We start from the raw sequence: 20,147 nt of genomic DNA on the forward strand, positions 1-20,147 counted from the left end.
TATTCAAATTTATGTATGCGAGTCATTTCTACTAGTACCTTAATAATTTATGTAAGTNGTACTACTATTTCTATTTATTTATATTAGCCGGCAGACAGTGGTGACTGAGTTTGTTGCGGCGCTTCTTCTCAGCACTTGCCAAATGTTGGTCTCGAAGCGCTGGTAGGGTAAAAAGATTATGAGACATGTAGAGGCTCCTTAAGAGCATATGACGATTTGTAAGAACTATTTATTAGTCTAAACAAATAAAGAAATTTTGACTTTGACTTTGACTATACTGGGGCAAGTGCAGCCTGTATTACAAAACTTGTGAACACGTAAAAATCACAGGTAGTAGAACAAACCTTCTCGTTTTCTTTCTCCTTGAGGATTTCGTTTTCAATCTTGTTGATCTGCTCATTCAACTTTCCTTTCTTTACTTCAGCGCCGCAGACCGCCGCCGCCATTTGCCGTTTGGTCGTTTCCAATTCTTCTTCTAATTCCTTTATCCTTTTCTCAAGTCCCTTCCTGATTTTTCCTGTTTGATCCTCAATTTGCTTCTTCTCTGTTATGAGTCTGTAATCAACGTCAAATATTATTAGATAATTAAAGAATCTTTCAAACTCATGAACACTTTATAATTAAGTAAACTGTGTACTGACATCATAACAAATAAAACAAACACTACCCAACTAAGTTTGTGTTTATTTATGTTCTAAAATATGGCCTTACTTTTAGTACACATTGTTTATAAAATATTTAATTGCACTATTTTAATTACACTTAACAATATTTGTTACACAATTAAAATATTGACAACAGGTCAAAAACATGGTCTGATATTGTTATAAAAACGATTTTTTTTCTTAAATAGCAAAATTTTCTTTGCAAACAGATGCAACGTCAATCATAATAATTAGTACATTTTTTGGACTTCGTGCAGTTCTGGTCCGCGTGATAGGAAAAACAAGACGTATAAATTGCAATAGATCCGCAAGCTTGCCGAAATCCGCGGCACAGGAAAAAGACACTTACACCTACGTAGTACTTAGTGCTCAGGACACATCGTGGCTTTTCTTTATTGCCATTCATTTATAACACGAATTTTGCGATGTGGACGTTTTGCAGTGATTACAAAGCGTTGTGAGTTGTTTTTTCGCTCAATGATCGCAGAGACGATGGCCGTTGGGGCAGAAAAGTTCTCGAGTGGTGACCACGGGCTGGAAGATGTAGCGTGGGCAGGCCTCCTACTAGGTGGACCGACGATCTGGTAAAGGTTGCGGGAAGAACCTGGATGCGGGCAGTGCAGGACCGTTTATTAAGGAAAACCTTGGGGGAGGCCTTTGTCCAGCAGAGGACGTTATTTGGCTGAAACGACGATCGTTTTCGGTCTTGATTCTGAGCATAACCTACTTATTTAGAACGTTTTGTTTGCTTTTGATCGTAACAGGCGAACAGCTGGGAAACTTACTTGAGAACTTGTTGTTCCAACTCCTTGGTCGTAGGCGCGGACGACGTGTTGATGTCATTCCACGCCACCAGCGCGCCGCAGCCGGCTGGCTTCTGCGACTCCTGCTTCACTTGCGCTATGAACGCCTTCGTGTCTTGGCTGTACGGCGCCATTCGACTGATCAGCGCTCGCTGCAATCACGAATAATGGAAAATTCAGGGCCTGTCTCCTTTAGATGCTGATAGAGTCCCTAAAGCTCAGTAGGAACTTATACCATAATTTTGCGATACACAGATCTTGGATGGACATAATATTATCTGGCGGGAAAAGTCACCGGTAATAAGCAACCTGTATCAGGAACAAGACAAAATGGCCTTTACTAACGGATTGAATAAACAAAATGTATGGTGAAGCTTGTAGCGCAAGCTCAATTTGTCGCCAGTTTCCGAAACTTTTCGAGAGACGAATCAATATTTAATCAAAAATCGCCCAATTCAAAGGCAATAAATAATTTCTACCTCATCATTTAATTTAATTGTTACACGGTTTAAATATAAGTCGTTACGTATTAAATGTACCTAATGTATTAGCACAACTAGATGCAACCAAAAACTCGGCTTTTTAAAATTACCTGTCCCCCTGGCGACATGTTAACTCCAATAGCTTGCACGACATTCCATGCTATTAACGCTGGAACTGCCTTTTCTAACTTGTCTAGCCTCGTTAATAGTTCATTCTGGAATAATAGGTTAAGTAAACGTTAAACTTTCTTCTTATTTCAAATAACTACCAAACAGCGTCAACAGTTTATACGATTACCTCTCTAGCTTTCAAAGTACATTCCCTTTTACTAAGCTCGCCCATAAGCCTTTCGGCTTGCGCCCTTGAACACTCACGCTGCTCTGTCATGTCTCTTAGTTGTGCTGAGCAAAGCTCATAGTCCATTTCAAGCCTAAAAATAAAATAAAAATTAAGAAAGTTGTCATTTATGGTGATACCCACTTGCAGAAAACTTTCTGAAAAAACTTACTGCTGCCAATGCAATCGGGTGTCATTTTCGATTTCTTCTAATTCACAACAATCTTCCTCTAATCTTTCATACTTCTCTTGAAGTTCTGAAAGCTGTGATTCAAGCTCCTGTAAAAACAATCACATTATTTTTACAAGTTATCGTGAGAAACTTTGTGGAGTTTTTACCAGCAATGCGTTTTGGATGGTCAATATTAATTACCTGTATTCGATTCTCAAGCTGGAATTCTTTCTGTAACCTTTGCGCTAACTTAGCCTCCTTCACGTCCTGTGCTGCTTCATATATCGAGATTTTTCCCTCCAAAAACTTAAGCCTCCTCTCGTAATACTGCTTGTGTTTCTTCCCCAACTTCACGCACCTGCACTCCAGGCCATCTCCATCGTCCTTAGTACTTAATGTTCTATTTCTAACACCTTGCCTTTCAAGTTTCTCTCTTATACTATTCAGTCGCTGTATTTCGGTGTTCAATTCACCGCTGCATTCGAAACTTTCGTTGACGTCTGTCTGTGTACTTTTACACTCTGTCTCAACTTCTTCGAAAATTCCACTCTCTTGTAGAACGTTATTCGGTTTCCTCTCTTCGCTACAAAGACTTTCTAGGGATTCGCACTTATAACCTTTTTGTTGGTACGGTGTTACTGTTGCGATTGCCTTTTGAATTTTGTGCGATGGAATGTCAGGTTCAGATTTCAATTTCAGATCACATATTCTTCTAGGTTTAGCCTGTAACACAATTTAATTTATGTATTTGGTTCACAGGGAGTTCAATTTATAATTCAAACAAACATTTCAGATGTCTCCTATGACCATTTTGTCAAATGTGACATTGTCAACTTTTTAATACAATTATTATATTTAAGATCAAAAAATAGGTTGATTATGATTAAAATAAAAGAACACTAAACTTACTTGATAGCACTCATCTTCACTGACGGAACTACTTAAAGCTTGGAAATTGTAGAGCAACATCTGGACTTGCTCTAAGCACGTCCTATCCTCCGCGGATGCTGCGTTCAGTATCATTTGCTCGAGGTGGTCTTTCACTGGGTTGCTCTTCAACGAATCACTGGCTTCTGAGTTCCTGTCCAATATGTCGGCCAGGACTTGTGCCTTCGCAAAGTCTTCTTTGAAGTCATCGTGGGGGGTGCCTAAATGCCTTCGGGGGTTGCAAGGGCTGCTAGGTGTATGTGGGGACTTGTAGCCGGAGTCCATCCGCTTGAGCTCAGGCGACGCGGAGTCCTTGATACGGGACCCCGGAGACACGCAGCCTGAGTCAGAATCTGTCAGGTTGTCCCTAGTTCCCTGCAAAGAAAATTAAGCTTGAACCAGGAAAAAATAAAAGTAACGTGTTAGGTAACGTGAGTGAATTGTTGAAATCCTTATCAATTTTCGGATTAACGCCAGACAAATGTCCACCTCTGTAAGTTTTTAAATAAAAGAAACCATAATGTTAGAGTTAAGTTAGAACTGTATTTATTTTTGGATAGTACTTGTAATTTAATTTAATTTATCATGCTGTGTATACTAATTTTGGCTTACGGTCCAGTATGTAATTAACACTTTTTCTTTACGATGAAGCCCAGACTGTAAACTGTTTGTATACCTATTACAAATAAATAAATAAATAATGACTCTAACATTCACTGGGAAAATGTCTAATTGTAAAAAGAATATGAGTTGTGATTATGATAAAATATCTGACTTGACTGGGTGATTTGCGCATTATAACTCTAATGTTTTCACATATCGCCCACGCAGAGCGATTAGTGTAGGAGGCAACACTGTAAAAGGCAGTTCGAAAAATATAGTCGGCGTTAGATTTATTTACGAAGGCGAACGACAATTATTTTGTTCAATAATATTTATAACAGAATCACAGCCTACATTTAACTTAGGTACTGTAAAAAATATAGACCGTTTGCAGGCACAATGAATGTGGAAGGAAACATTAACGTTTAACCTGTGGTTAAAGCAAGTAAATTACTAATGTAAATAAAATCCACACGTATTTTTGCAAGAAACCTACATTTTGATTTGCAAGAAACTACCCTCCTAAGATTTTGATATACCATAGTAACTAGTTGGTATTAGGTACTAATATGCTAATACTACAGAAGTGCCTGATTCTCCTTCAAGGCTTCCAAGTTTGCAATGCACACTACTAGCATCATTAAGAATCATTTGATCCATTTGCGTCGATAGCTCCCGTCTTTTCCTAAGCACCGTATGGCCTCCTCATACCAGCAATGGCTGACCTCAGGAAATGAGCATAGAAGGCTGGCTCCGTACAAGGCGCGCGCGTCACGAGGTGAGCGAACGCCGTGTCCGCGTCCGCGAAACTATGGTGTGGTTACACATTGGGATATTATTCCAACAATATGTGAACCATACCCCAAGAATCTGTAGGTAGCCCACAGATCAATTTTTCTTGCGCTCTCATAAAATGATAATTATTTGGGATAAAAAGAGGAGAGGACCGAAAATGAATTGAAATGATCTGTAATCTGTCTATAGATAGGTATGCGATAAACTCAAGAACAGTTTTTCATCCAATATAAGTGATAGAATGATTCACGAGTAAGGTTTAGTGTAAATTGGTTGAAATATGAAGATAATAATAAATAAATGCTATATTTCTATAAATAGATATAAGTACCTATCAAGTAAGTCGGTAATTCTGTGACAAACTCCATTTCACATGGGCGTAGCCGCGGGCAAAAGCTAGTACCTTATTAAATACACAGTCGCGATTGACACAATCGACTGATTCGACACGAGCCCGTTTCAAGGAGACGTCTGCCTACGTAACGATGACCTAAGTAGGTAAATGTTTGGCTTACCGGTTAGGACTTGAGATGATAAAACATAGTTTTTGGATTGACCAAACATCTTAGGGAGCTTACACATTGTGACTTTTTGCAGCGATACAAACGCGCGTTTGACATCGCGATCGTCATCTCGATCAACATGTAAAATCAATTCATACGCGTATTTGAATCGATGGAAACATGCTGCATCGCAGTTGCATCGAAGGGTGCTTCGCTAGTTATACACACACAAACGCAGTAGAGGACAAAAGAAGTTTGTATCGTCGCGTTTGATCGCGCTAACATCGATGCTGTATCGCGACTGTATCACGATTATACTAACGTGTATGTATGTGTAAAGGTAGATATTCTGCATTGTTAGATGAGAGACGACGCCCAGTTTCCACTTAAACGAAGCAAGAGAGGAGATATGTTTCAAAAACCAATATTTATATTTGTTTGTTGCTTTACGTTTTTAATTCACTGTAAATTGATTGTAAATAACTGTAAATAAATAAATAAATGAATTAAATCTTTATTATTTCCTCATCTCTCCGCTCAACTTTGGTTCGGAAATGTGATCCATGGTTATTCAAATAAATTAAACTCCTTTCCTCTCCACGTTGGTGGAAACCGGCCCTAAGACTACATAATTAGAAGTTCATTATGCACTCTAAGGTGCAATTTGTGCATAATTTTAGTATAATATGGCTCGTGAGCTGACGTCATGTCGTGATGTGGTCTTAAGTCATTTCCATACATTCTGATTGTGACTGGTCGATTCCATCAACGAATATCCCAACTAATATTATAAATGCGAAAGTAACTGTCTGTCTGTCTGTCTGTCTGTCTGTCTGTTACGCTTTCCCGCTTAAACCTCGCAACCGATTTAGATGAAATTTGGCATAGAGATAGTTTGAGTCCCGGGAAAGAACATAGGATAGTTTTTATCCCGGTTTTTGAAACAGGGACGCGCGCGATAAAGTTTTTCTGTGACAGACAAAATTCCACGCGGGCGAAGCCGCGGGCGGAAAGCTAGTAAATAATAATAAAGTAATACTTGAATATTATACCTACATCAACATCTAGTCTTAATCTAAGAAAAGCTTGTATTACCAGACGACAGATTATTGTTAAATTTTAAATTTAATATGACATTATAACATTGATAGCTAGTCTATCTAGGCTCTACGGGCTACGTTTTTTCGAATACCGCTGTAGCGACGAATGCTGTTGCGATTTTTTTGCACTGCCTGTTTTTCGAAATAGCGTCGTTCGCAACTACATCATTCGAGTTCATAATGTTTCGAACCTATGAGGCAGTGGAAAAAAATTCGCTACAGCGTTCGTCGCTACAGCTCCATTCGGACCTACATAGGGGACCCAGGCTCTACATGGTATACCATAGTTCCTCTGTCTGCTTTACGCTTTAATATTTTAAACTATACCACAGCTTTTACTGTAGTACTAATCAATAATTATACTCATTCAAGAGGAAGGTTTATAAGGTTTACCTACATAGTATCAGTTTTTGCACCCGAGCGACGCCAGGCCAGTCGCTAGTATAACGTTATAAACATTAGGGAATAATAATATGTGTTAATGTATTAAAACGCAAGTAAAGTGTTATATTAAATTATCGTACAAATTATCGTAGTAATATTGCAATGTTATTTTAGTCGGGTTGAATTGAATACGATGAAAGGCAGCCGACTTTCCCTGCCTATGTATTATTAATGTTTCCACACGTACCACTGCGAATGGGAAACAGTTTCGCGTTCACACTCAATTAACATACTTGAACAATTATATCAATAACTTCTACACTTACGAAGTTACGTAGGTACGAGTAGTACTTGAATCACAGAACATAGAAATCTATGTTTTGTGACTTGAATAATACAGTGTGACGGAAACTGACTTTTACTTAACATTAAATGGACAAAATTGGTTTTTTATCGGTAATGTAAATGCTGTGAAGTTTGACCATTTCATTGCAGGCAAATCTGTATTATAGGTGTACCAGAATCTCATGGCAAATAGGGAAAATAAACTTTGTTGAGAGCAATACTGGGGAAATTGGAATAAACGATCTTGATACTGTAATTTTTTACTTTTATTACTTTAATATTAATGAACATGAAGTACGAATATACATTTTAGGTAGGTATGTGTATGATGTATGTTATTAGACATCAGATTTTTAACATAGGTAAATGTCTTGGAAATTAAATAAATCGTATATTACTTTAAGTAACTAATTTTATTATGCATCATACTTATAACTTATCACTTCATTCAGAACTAGAAAACGATTCTAAGAAGTCCACTTGCATTTCTTGTTCTTCAATAGACAGATGATCAAGATAAAGAGGTACTGTAAATAAATTGCTCTTCCAGCATTTCAATGGAGAAGTTCCTGATGTTAAAACACTATATTTCTCTGAATGGGATTAAAATATATACCAAAAGTAAAAAGATGGTGAAGTTTTTATTTAAATCGATCAAGAAATGTCTGAGAAATAAATTATTTANGGAGAAATTTATCAAATATCCAAAAAAATACGAATTATTAAGCAGATTTTTTTCAAAAAGTGTCATTTTTTATTATTTGTTGGCATTTTTTGTGTATTTTATGTATTGTTTTAGTATCGCCTGTTATTTAGCATTATTACTGTTTACGTTTTCTTTACAATAAGTAATTGGAAGAAAAAAAATCTCAAAAATTTTTTGACCTATTTTTTGTCGATAAAAATAGGTCTAGTTTCATCTATTTTCATATGTACACTTTAACGTGACTCACACTGTATGTGTTAATGTATAAAAACGCAAGTAAAGTGTTATATTAAATTATCGTACAAATTATCGTAGTAATATTGTAATGTTATTTTAGTCGGGTTGAATTGAATACGATGAAAGGCAGCTGACTTTCCCTGCCTATGTATTATTAATGTTTCCACACGTACCACTGCGAATGGGAAACAGTTTCGCGTTCACACTCAATTAACATACTTGAACAATTATATCAATAACTTCTACACTTACGAGGTTACGTAGGTACGAATAGTACTTGAATCACAGAACATAGAAATCTATGTTTTGTGACTTGAATAATACAGGGTGACGGGAACTGACTTTTACTTAACATTAAATGGACAAAATTGGTTTTTTATCGGTAATGTAAATGCTGTGAAGTTTGACCATTTCATTGCAGGCAAATCTGTATTAGTAAATATCTTAATTAATTGGATATTGTTTAAAAATTAATTACTACGCGAAGATACAAAATTTCGGTAACAGAGAATATTAAATTGTTACTTGGAATTTTGTATTTTCTTGTGTTGTTTTTAAAAGCAGAAATGGCATGGCAAGCTATGAGTTTTCCGGCTAAGCCCTTCACCTATATCAGGGTTAGAGAAAGGCAGTCGATTGAGTTAGGTGTTTAATGTATGATGCTTACAAAATATCAAAATACACAATTAACACATCCTCTACAGGAAAAACAATAAAGTATTACTCATAATGATCGCTGTGGATAGAAAAAATATCGGAAGGATAGGAAGCTCTTGGCCTGCATCTCAACTGATGGAAAGTGATGATCAGGCCGAAGATGGAAGCATGCTTCAACCGGAATTCTCAAGCACAGAGGAACTCGCTATCTAATCTCTAACTGCCGGAACACAGCAATGTTATTAACATTCATTGTTATTATGGCGACAGACTAAGATGGTGGTAAGTAGCTAGCCAGGCGGACCAACCAACCCGGACAGAAAAATCTGCCCCTACTGGGAAACTAACCCAGGACCTCGGATCAGACGCAGGTGGTCTTATTCTCGTTTTAGAGGCGCTTTAGAAATTTCCATAAAATTAGTCCATCGTCGGAGCTACTTTGCACTGTGTGCTTACCATGAGTTTACGTTAGGTGTGCTCGCTGGCGACTACTGCGTAAAAAAAATACATAAATGCATGACATATTGTGCAGCGCCCCTGGCGGCTACATTCAGGAAATAAAATCTTCATAAATTTTTTGACGTACTCGCTACCGAGCACATCTAACGTAAACTCATGGTAAGCACACTGTTCATGATATGATCTAACTAAAGTTCCACAAAATCTCCTGTGCAGCCAAGACCTAAAACTTGACAGCCAATAAGCCCAACCAGTTCAGGTCAAGTTTGTCCCGGAGGAAAGTTTAACTGTCATGACCCGCACGAAATTATTCAGAAGAAGGAGGAGTTCGAAGTAGGATCGACTACTCTCCAGGGCAAAGCGGGTGATAGGTTGTTAATGATGATCTTTACATCTTCAAAAGAACCTGATTTAGCTTATTGAAATGAATATAAAATTAATTCAAACTTTTTAATATAGGTACCTAAAGTAAATAAAAAATGGGTAGTTTTTAAGTATCTTTTGTCAGCTGAGTCAGGTTACTTTTGAAGATGTTGTCATGATTTTCAGTCCGTCAGATACATTATATTCTTAATAGTATTAGTAAGTACTCGTACTCGTATTGATTAAAAAAAACAATGTTCAAGTAGTTAATTTGCTAATGAACAAAATGCCATTGTCAATTCTGTCCTTTACTTGCCCAATGCTTAGCTATAACGGCAACATTTTGTAACTTCCTTTTGAATAAGGCGCATTGTATTAGGCCATTGCGAATAAGAAACCAAGAATGTGAATAAATACTACAATAGTGTGTTGGCGCTCGCGTGTCTTTCACAATATATCGTATGTAATTGATTTTATTTCACTCATTCTAAAGATATAATCGAGAAATGGTTTATTCGTGTACGTTATGTTATTTATTAGAGGCTAGCTTTTGCCCGCGGCTTCGCCCGCGTGAAAGTTGGCTTGTCACAGATCGTTATAAATTGTTATTCTGATGTATAAACAATAATACTGTAAAGTTTAATCAAAATCCGTTCAGTAGTTTTTGCGTGAAAAAGTAACAAACATGTTAACTCCATACAAACTTTTGCATACCTACCTACGATGTTTTAAACTTTATTTGAAAATGATGACCCTTTTTTCAGGATAGTAGGATTATAATATTACATAGTAGGATAGAATGCAGAAGTGGTTCTTAACTACCATAAAACTCAAAATGTATTTGGAAATTCATCGATAAGTGGTAGCTTGACGAGCTAGTGACTGTATGTACAGTCACGGAATGAAAAGGTCCGTCAGTTTTCAAATTGATTCCTTCAACCAATCGCGAGCACATATTACCTTTTGCAACTATGTTACAGAATAATCTCGAGTTAGAGAAAATAATCTTTAACTGTTCGTCAGTAAAGTTCAAAATTATTCAGATCAAAGTTGTTGGACGATTTATCTTGTCAAGAAGATTATTATGATTGATAAACTAAAACCTTCTTGTTGGTTCAGCCTGCCATTATTATTTCTATTTAATAAAAAAATATATTGTCAATTGGTCAATGTCATCATTGCATTGCACTGATGGGATAGAAAAATAAACAAGCAAAACCTTATTCGTTAGCAAACGTCATGAATATTTATTTAAATGTTAGCAGCACTATTTCTTGCACTGTTATGTTGGCAGGTTTGACTCTTACAGTACCTAGTGCAAGCGAAAACCGACACTAAGGTGACGAACCTTTTCATTCCGCGACTGTACACTGTACAGTCTGTACATAAAATCACATAATATAAAAGTTAAAACTGGTTGACGTACGTAAGTTTCATAATCCATCGAATCCAGGCAATCCGCTGAAGTAAACTAATCACTTATAAATACACTACATCAATTACCGCTACACAGAATACAATTCAAACTAAGTAAGCCAGTAAGTAATCGCCAAGGCTTTCAAAAGAGAACTGCAAAATTATAAAATTCAAATGTATATTATTTCAACAAAACCAACAAACTTACTTCCTACAACTACAATTTTCTTACAACCTTGCTAATCACTCATGCATACACTGTATTGTTTTCAAACATCAGGTAGAAGATAAGAAAATAATCTAACTTGATTATATTAATATAAAAAATCAATTTAGTTGAACATATTTACTGATATAAGTACTCGCACACCAGTGTACCTCAGAAACAAATGCCACATTAAAATTCCACTATTGTCTTTTGTTTTTCACAAATAAATTTGTAATGGCCTCCAAACTACGCGTCAAAATAAAAGAAATGCTGATCGATTTTCGAACAGCACTAGTCTTCTTTTGTTTTGTTTTATGAAAATGACGTGGGTTCCGCTTACCTTATCAGGGTGCGCGTCTTCCAACTCCAGAAGTCTGAACTCCATGAGCTCGATTTGATCGCGCGCGTCGCGCAGTGCGTCCGCTAGCCGCGAGCACTCGCGCGCAGACGCGGCCGCGCGCTCCGCCGCCGATCGGCATTGCCCGCATGACTGTACAACGATAGGCGGACCATGAGTTATGCAAGAAGCGGGATAGTCGCAGCACAAGTCGCAGTTTATACGGTTAAGCGCAGACCATCGATTTTTTATCGGCCGATAGTTTAGTCGGGCAGTTAATCAGTATGGGCATGTATGGACGTTTTTTTTTTATGTGATAGTAAGCAAACGAGCAGACGGATCACCTGATGGTAAGTGATTACCGTCGCCCATAGACACCTGCACATTACACCGATTGACTCTTCATAAAATTAGAATCGGGCCCAACTATCGGCCGACTAAAATTCGGTGGTCTGCGCATAGGCTAAACGAGACACCAAAACCAGCCGGGTTAGGATGCGCACCTTGTACGCTTATCGACGCCAAAATGTATGGGCAAAATCGATAAAATGGCGTGATAACCGCTTATCGCGGCGCGCATCTTAGGTCTGTAGCAATACAATATTAAAACAGTGCCGTTGCAGCTTAAATGCTTAGATATTTTCTGTCAAAGTGTAGACGTAGGGTTAAGAATGTTTTATGTCTAGTCACTCAATCAAGTTGATTTAACTCTAATATGATTTCATAAATCAGCTAATGAGGTTCAAGGTGATATTATGCTTGAGAAATAAATTAAATACGAAGTGTGGTAAGGTAATGTGTACCTTACCCTATTCACAAGTCGCAACTCATTATTCGGCTATGGATCAAACAACTTAAGGCAATAAACTAAATGAATAAGCTTAACGTGAAAATATTTGAGCCTCTCACACATTTGTAATAATCTGTTGAATCTAGGATGTGTGTTAAAAAATTATAAGCTATACCTAGATATCTACAATAATCTACATCTATCATATTTACATGGACTTTAAACTTGTATTAAATTAAGGTAACTGAAAACTTTTACTGCATGATTAATGTCATGTATGCAAAAAAAACTCATTTTCTTCCTTTTTACAAACGGCTAGACACTTTCGGATTAAGAAATTAATAAATCAAGTGGATTTCGTTAATGAAACTTTCACACCGCATGTATTTTGTCGGATGTTGCTATTTGGTCGTAGTTTTCTTTTAATTAAGTTTCGTTTTGCACTATTTATTTTACGAGAAAGGCTTATTACTGAAATTATTATAAATAATGTTCATGAGTGTAAGAACGGTACAAGATTGTATGTAACAGGTATTTCCACTTAACTGTATTCAAAGCTTTGCAATGTAATCTACTAATTATAAAAATAACTGAAAAATAACATGTCATTCCCAATACATATTATTATGTTCTTATTCATCATCATCATCGTCATTTCAGCCATAGGACGTCCACAGCTGAACATAGGTTTCTCCTAATGATTTCCATGTTGATCGATTGGTAGCGGCCTACGTCCAGCGCCTTCCTGCTACCTTTATGATAGTTTCATATTATGATATGAACCCACTAGTAATGTAATAGAATGCTGTTTGTTTTCCTAACAATAAAATAAAAATATATTATTGTGTGAGATATTTGTGAGTGTTTTAGAACAGATCAGATTTAAAAACCACGTTATGTTCTTCATTAATAGTGAGAAAGTATGTGTGAGAGACCAAAATTGACGAAAGCGTTTACATGGGTATTGGGCACGAAAATAAGGGCTAGCATACTTAATAAACAACTCAGAGAAATGACTGGGTGATCAATCATTCATAAGTATAAGACGCAGGGATTTGGAATGTTCCTTCAATTTCAAAGACCACGGTCACCCTACTCTGTATGTCACAATGACGCAACGTCAACCAATAGTTCACTGGGTGACAACTAAATGTTTGAATTGCAATCCTGACATTTTGTACGACGATGTTCTCTTGCTAGACCCAAGGTCGTACCGGATTCCTTGCGTTGTTAGTGTAGGTCGATGTTATGTTTCGATCTACGCACCACCAATGCATATTGAATAGTTTTAATTAACGATAAACGACCTAAAAGACATGGTACAGATACATAATATTATTTAAAAAAATCAATAAATAATTTGATCCTTTTTTATATTTTATGCTTTACATAAAAAATAAGTTTTTGAACCTCATCAAATCATGTTGAAATGAAAAAAACAGAAGGAAATTAGATTTATGTAAAAGACTAAATAATAAACCCTCTTAGAAACACATTAAGTTAGTTTATAATCTAATATTTAATTAAAAACTTAGTTCTTGTATGTTAACCTTTAACCGACGACGTGATTTTTTTGTCACGTCGCCGTCTGCGACGTGCGGTCTGTGAGACCGCTATACTGTTTACTCAAAAAATAATCATTTTTTGTATAAAAGTATATTGGTTTTATATTTTTTGAGAACATTATAGTATAACAAATAAACGTACTAATAATTTTTGAGGAAATAATGTATATTATTTATTTACATATAGGCTAATTCTTTTTTGACCCTTAATTTCATTGAAATTACACAAGAGCTCAATAATACCTCTAAAACTTGTAAATTTTAACCAAATCAAGAAAAACTGTACTTCTTCCTAAATATAGTGAACATAATGAATAAAATAAAAATAAATGATACGTACATTACCATGAACAAAATAAAATTGACGTAGGGTAAACATTAGGCATAATCTGGACATATTTTTTTACCGCATGCCAAGCATTTTCGGTATGCATAGGTAACACCTGTAAGATAATTTCGTTTGCAATTTAGGTGGACTAAAATGTGCGTCGTTTTTGCAGCTGGTGCAATGACATCAGGCTGATTTAGCATGTCAGAGCCAATAATAATGTCACTGTTTGCTTTACCACCCGTTCCGCGGTATTTTTTTACAGACTACCATCTTTTACATCATATTATTATGTCCTAATATCAATATATCAGTAGGAAATGTCTTTCTCTAGGTTGTGTTGGCCCAGGATCCATCATTTTTACACAAAATCAGTCGTCTAAAACAAAAATGCAAGTTTTAGTATAGTACAAAAATATTACGTAGTCTGCGACGTGCGGTCCCACAGACCGCTGTTGAACTTTGAATCGAATTATCTTATTAAAACTGCCCTCATCGATGTAACCACTACCTGTAATGGCGTATGGGTAACTAAACTCGAAGGTACTGAGACGCTCGGGACACGGGAGTAAGTAGAACATTGCAATCCAGAAATTTCAAAAACCGGAGCGGTCTGTGATACCGCACGTCGTCGGTTAAAGGTTAAAGAAAACGAACGAAAAGAAGTCTGTCTTAAAGAAACGCCTTACAGAACATCTTGAGCAAATGTGTCATAATGTGAATTTAAGCTTAGCATAACATATAATTTCTATGTATGTTATGACATCTGCTGTGCTTGTGCCTCCTAATTTTGTCAATTTCATGTACCTGACCCAGACGAACTACAAATGTAGCTTCAATTCACATTAAGACACATTTGCTCAAGATGTTCAGTAAGGCGCGTAGGCGTTTCGTAAGCTCTATGTTAGCAGGTCATAGGATGTACAGAATAACCCGTTGTAACGTTATAGTGCCTTGTGTTAAGGTCCCGTCATATCTAAGAATGTTTACCTACCCACATATCGTTGAGCGGTTGTGGCGAGAGAGAAGCAGGCGCTGATGATACCGCGGAATCTTCGTCCGACGGGTTCTCCTGGAAAGACGAGACTTTTGAGCAAGTCTATAAGCGTGGCAGGCAGCGGGAAATTGATGATGCAGTGTGGTTTAATACATACAGGGTGACTTTGCAAAGTATTGCCAAATCTTTAAAGGAGCGACTCAGAATCAGTAAAATTTCGTACTTAATAAAAGTGTACTCTTTTTTAACGGCAAACACCTAATAACGATGGAATTTGTTGGCTTTTTTATTTATCTTGTTCTCTATCCGATTTACCGTGTCGAAAAATGCTCAGTCCCTTCAATGTCGTCAATATAGAGTTTACACTGTATTTCAATCTGCTGCGTGAGTTTTAAAATTGGCACACATTGATCATAGAAAAATACGCACACACAGTTAACTGCAAAGATAATGATGTGTGTAAATAAGCCTTAGCCTTTAAAACTTAAGATTATGGGCACCCGCGAGTTATATATTTTATTTTATTTTTTATATATAAAAATGGAACCCGTTTCGCGTTGTTACGGCATCACGTGTGAACGGCTGAACCGATTTCGATAATTCTTTTTTTTAAATGTTTGTGGAAGTCCAAGGATGGTTCTTACGGAAAAAAATATTAAGAAAATCTCTACGCTAAGGCGGTACGAAGTTCGCCGGGTCAGCTAGTTTTTTATAAAAATACTACCATTAAGAATATTACGATAAAGTTTATAATGTTCCATAGAACTAAAAAAATTTCAACACCTTGCAATTTCACTCTCCCCAGCAAGCATGTTTTTGGTGGATACCATAGTGAGGCGACAAAAGGCCAAACGGTGTCGGTGTCGGACTAGCCGACTCGAGATATCGAGTCTTCCAGTGACTTGGCCCACTTTTAGCTTGGTCCACGGACCAAGTAGCTGGATTTAATTTTTAAATATTTTTTCTTTCAGCAACTGGGACCTTCAATATTTGTATTAATAAATTAAACACTAAGTCAACAAAAATCTACTTAAGAATCTTAGAGTGGGCCCAGTTATTAGAAGAAAAAATATTTAAAAATTCAAAGTCACGACTTGGCCCTTGGACCAAGCTAAAAGTGGGCCAAGTCGTTGGAATACTCGATTGTGCGACGTATGCTAAGCAAGTGAAAAAGGTATTTTTGTAATTAGCTACTCGTACTACTTTATGGTAGGTACATTATTTATTTTACTGCTTACAACATGATTACTATTACCTACTATTTTCTAGGCTTGCTTAGATAGTGAATTCGGATAAAATAAACTTACCCTGTAAAATGTTTCTTTTCTATGCTGTATGTCTGTTTTCAAATCTTCGCGGTTGGTCTTCTCTTTACCCTGCAACAATAAGAATTAAGATTGAGTTTTAAACAAATAGTTATAAAAATAAATGAAATAAAAAAGGAGTCTTCCAGTGATTTGGCCCACTTTTAGCTTGGTACACCGTCAAGTCGCTGATTTGAATTTTTAAATAGCTTTTCTTCCAGTTACTGGGCCCAACTTCAATGTTTTTTAAATAAATGAAACACCAAATCAACAAAAATCTACTCTGGAATCTTTATTCTCAAAAACAAGACCCTTTATTTTCCATAGTGATAACTTTAATGATTAACACAAATAAATAACAATGATTCGCTATCGTGCATGCCTAGCCTACGTATGATTAAATACTATATTGTTTCCTATTTCCACATAGCAGGTTAAAAGGGACTGAAACCTCTGAAATCTGCGCTAAGTCCTGCCTCCTGGTAATATTGTAAATATGAAAGGATATGAGGATGGATAGATGGTAGGGGCTTTGATGCTGGATGTTTGTTACTCTTTTACTCTTACGTTTGAAACTCTGTGCAGATTCTGCCATACAGAAGAAGAAACGGCCATGCATGTTCTTTGCTCATGCGGCCCGCTTATGAGCAAAAGAAGTATCCATCTCGGGCGACACATCATGCACCCGGATGAGATAGCAGATATCACGCTCCAAAGAATCTGGAAATTTATAGACTCAACGGGACTAAGCAGTGAACTCTAAAGACAAGGGCTGCCACAATAGATCAAACCTGGTCGAGCTGGCGCAAATGAAGGCCCAAAACCAATAATAATAATACTCTTTTACGATTAAACAACTGAACCAATTTAGTTGAAAAGTACCTGTGGAGTTTAAAAGAGAGTTTAAGACCCAGGAAAAAAACTATGCTAGTATTTATCCAGAACTTATAAGGCGAGATTGCGTTCAAACACCAGCCTATAGTTGGATAACAATTACTGTTGTCTCTATTATATAAACACCCTGTATTTATCAATATGCCGGTAGTTACCGATAAGATTTCACTAGTCTAGGACAGGAAAGGCAACCGAAAGTGAACTATCCCACGCGATCGGAGTATTAACGCGATCGAAAGTAAAACGCGATCCCAATACACATCTCTGATCTCAGTGCCCAAGCGGCATTTACACTGGACTACATCATTTTCTGAGTCTTCCAGTGACTTGGCCTACTTTTAGCTTGGCCCACGGGTCAAGTCGATGGATTGAATTTTTACCTGACTGCGCCAGAAGGAGGGTTATGTTCTTTAAAAAAATGTTCTTCCAGCAACTCTAAGATTCTAGAGTAGATTTTGTTGGTTTGTGACAAGTCACTGGAAGAGCCCATTTTCGATGACCTTAGATTGGACACGATTTGAAACTGTTAAAACTGTTTTTTTTTTATTTGAAATCAAGTCGGTGTGTTTGAAAAACAAAACTTCACCAAACTCGCCCACCCGCGCCGACAGGAGTCGCCGACTTTTAACGTGTTTTCAAAAGTCACAGACAAGTCGTCGTCGTTGGAGTCCTTTAATTAGGTTGATTGCGATTGTTTTTAAGGCTGTAATTAAAGCGAAAATTTATGGAATTTCCCACCATATTTTTCAAAGTTATTCCTAAGTAATAACGCAAGGTGTAAATCCGCTGTTTGATAACTCCACGGTTATATTCAGTAAGATCCCAGAAGACTGCAATGCATGCTGCGAATACGTTGTCGCGATTTCTTCACTGAGATCCAAAACACACTTTCACTGGGCATTGTTTGGGTAATAATTAGTAAAAGCTGCGAAAGTCCGTTCTGTATGGAGCTAATCTTCAGGTTATTAGAGGAAAACCTGGTTATGATAATCAAGCGAGGTATCTTAATTTGTTGCCGTAATTCTTTGTGATAAGATTGAAAGTTGCGTTGCGGATTTCTGTTCAAGGATTTAGGACGTAACTGTGCACGCACTGCTCCTGCTAAAATTTTTATTTAAAAAACCTAAACATAAGTTCTGTTGAAAATATTATCGTTATACTTTTTTAGTATTCTCAAAAATTAGGTTATTCCCAAGTTGGTAAAAGCTTTTATTTACCTAGATTGGTCGACTGATTTTAATTTATTACTGTCATTGAGACCATTAAATATCAAACAGACAATTTTGTTTACAAGAGGTTTGTTTAATGACATTATGGTATTGTATTAATATATTTTGTAACCACAGCTTTTGCTGCATCTCACCAAATGCAGTGTTGATCAGGCCGAAGGTGGAAGCATGTTTCACGCTGCAACGAATCATCAAGTCTCTACATTTTTGAACTTTAAGAGCAAAGTTTGAAGAAATCATTAGCAAATATTGAAATCTGACCGTTTATACTTCCACTAGAACATAACATCCTGTGTTGCCAGTCGTGTGTCCTTGATGCAGTTATGTCTCCGACAAGGCCCATTTAAAACCGTCTAGTTGCCCCAGTTCCCAGCTTGTATCGGAATGGTCTAATAGCAAACCTATAAATTACCTACTATCACCGTTAAAAGCATTGAAGTAATATTACTTTAAAAAGTACAAATAAAATAGGTGTAAAATGGAACAAAAAAGCCGGCCAAGTGCGAGTCGGAATCACGCACCGAGGGTTCCTTACAAAACTTTAAATGTAAATTCGCAGTTTTTCTTTTTCTATGACATATAGACACAAACGAATGAAGCCAAGATAATTTCATTCATAATACAAGTAGATTGACTGATTGGCATTAATTAATTCATTTAGGAATAGCACCTTTCTAATTTGATGCCGGTAATTACGAAGTAGAGCTACGAGTATTCGTAGATTTTCATTGACAACTTTCGATTTATCAAAGTCCCCCTAGAGAAATATTTTACTCGATACATTAATCTATCTATACTTATAATAAATCTGTGGAGAGGTCAATTCTGTACATGAAATATATTTTCAAAATAACTATCAGGGGGTGATTAGTGATCGATACTGATGCCAAAAATGCAATCAGTAAAATTTTTGTCTGTCTGTCTGTCCGTCTGCGTCTGTATGTTCCTTATAGAAACAAAAACTACTCGACGGATTTCTTCTGAAATTCTTATGAAATTTTATGTGTATATTCAGTAGTTTTAAGAGTAGGATGTAAGCTATTTTTCTTATAATCCTAGGTTAAGGGTTTTTCACGCAAACGATGTCACGGGCACAGCTAGTATAATATAGCTGCTCTATGAAATTCGTTGCAAGCTCTCTGACCCCATTGGAAATGTCAACTGAACCATCCATCTACGTAAACGAGTCGGCTTAAAAGCGAAATGCATTGTTTGATGCGGTTGAAACAATAAGCCATGGGAAAGTGTGACCCCCTGTCACGACCTACCACAAGGTACAGTCGTACGCATAAGTGGAAGAGTATACACACCTTAAGGAAATTAACGCAAGGAAATCGAAGCTTACTAACACTNTACTAGATTTCGATCGTGTTCCTCCGTGGTTGAGGATTCCGGGTGGAGCTTGCTTCCACCTTCGGCCATATCATCACTTACCATCAGGTGAGATACAGGCCAAGAGCTTCCTCGTTGTATATAAAAAAAAAAGATTTAAATTCGAGCCTAAATCAATCCTGTCATTCTTTTAACTTAATTTTAGGAGC

General features: G+C 36.8%; 1 protein-coding gene across 3 annotated transcripts in view; it reads right to left on the minus strand.

Moving 5' to 3' along the window:
• LOC114356502 (paramyosin-like) overlaps positions 1 to 20,147 on the minus strand; it is a 37,980-nt gene that overhangs the window by 9,182 nt on the left and 8,651 nt on the right. For all 3 annotated transcript variants that reach the window (XM_028309711.1, XM_028309713.1, XM_028309712.1), the window contains exons 2-11: positions 16,487 to 16,555; positions 15,177 to 15,254; positions 11,503 to 11,652; positions 3,369 to 3,761; positions 2,661 to 3,182; positions 2,460 to 2,566; positions 2,249 to 2,381; positions 2,061 to 2,165; positions 1,451 to 1,620; positions 345 to 555 (exon numbers count right to left, since the gene is read on the minus strand). In XM_028309711.1, coding sequence (XP_028165512.1) covers positions 345 to 555; positions 1,451 to 1,620; positions 2,061 to 2,165; positions 2,249 to 2,381; positions 2,460 to 2,566; positions 2,661 to 3,182; positions 3,369 to 3,761; positions 11,503 to 11,652; positions 15,177 to 15,254; positions 16,487 to 16,555 — 1,938 coding nt within the window. The remainder of the gene's footprint in view (positions 1 to 344; positions 556 to 1,450; positions 1,621 to 2,060; positions 2,166 to 2,248; positions 2,382 to 2,459; positions 2,567 to 2,660; positions 3,183 to 3,368; positions 3,762 to 11,502; positions 11,653 to 15,176; positions 15,255 to 16,486; positions 16,556 to 20,147) is intronic.

Source organism: Ostrinia furnacalis, unplaced genomic scaffold (assembly GCF_004193835.3).
Source record: "Ostrinia furnacalis isolate ACB-3 unplaced genomic scaffold, ASM419383v2 OfSCF2811, whole genome shotgun sequence".
In the NCBI taxonomy this organism is placed as follows: domain Eukaryota; kingdom Metazoa; phylum Arthropoda; class Insecta; order Lepidoptera; family Crambidae; genus Ostrinia; species Ostrinia furnacalis.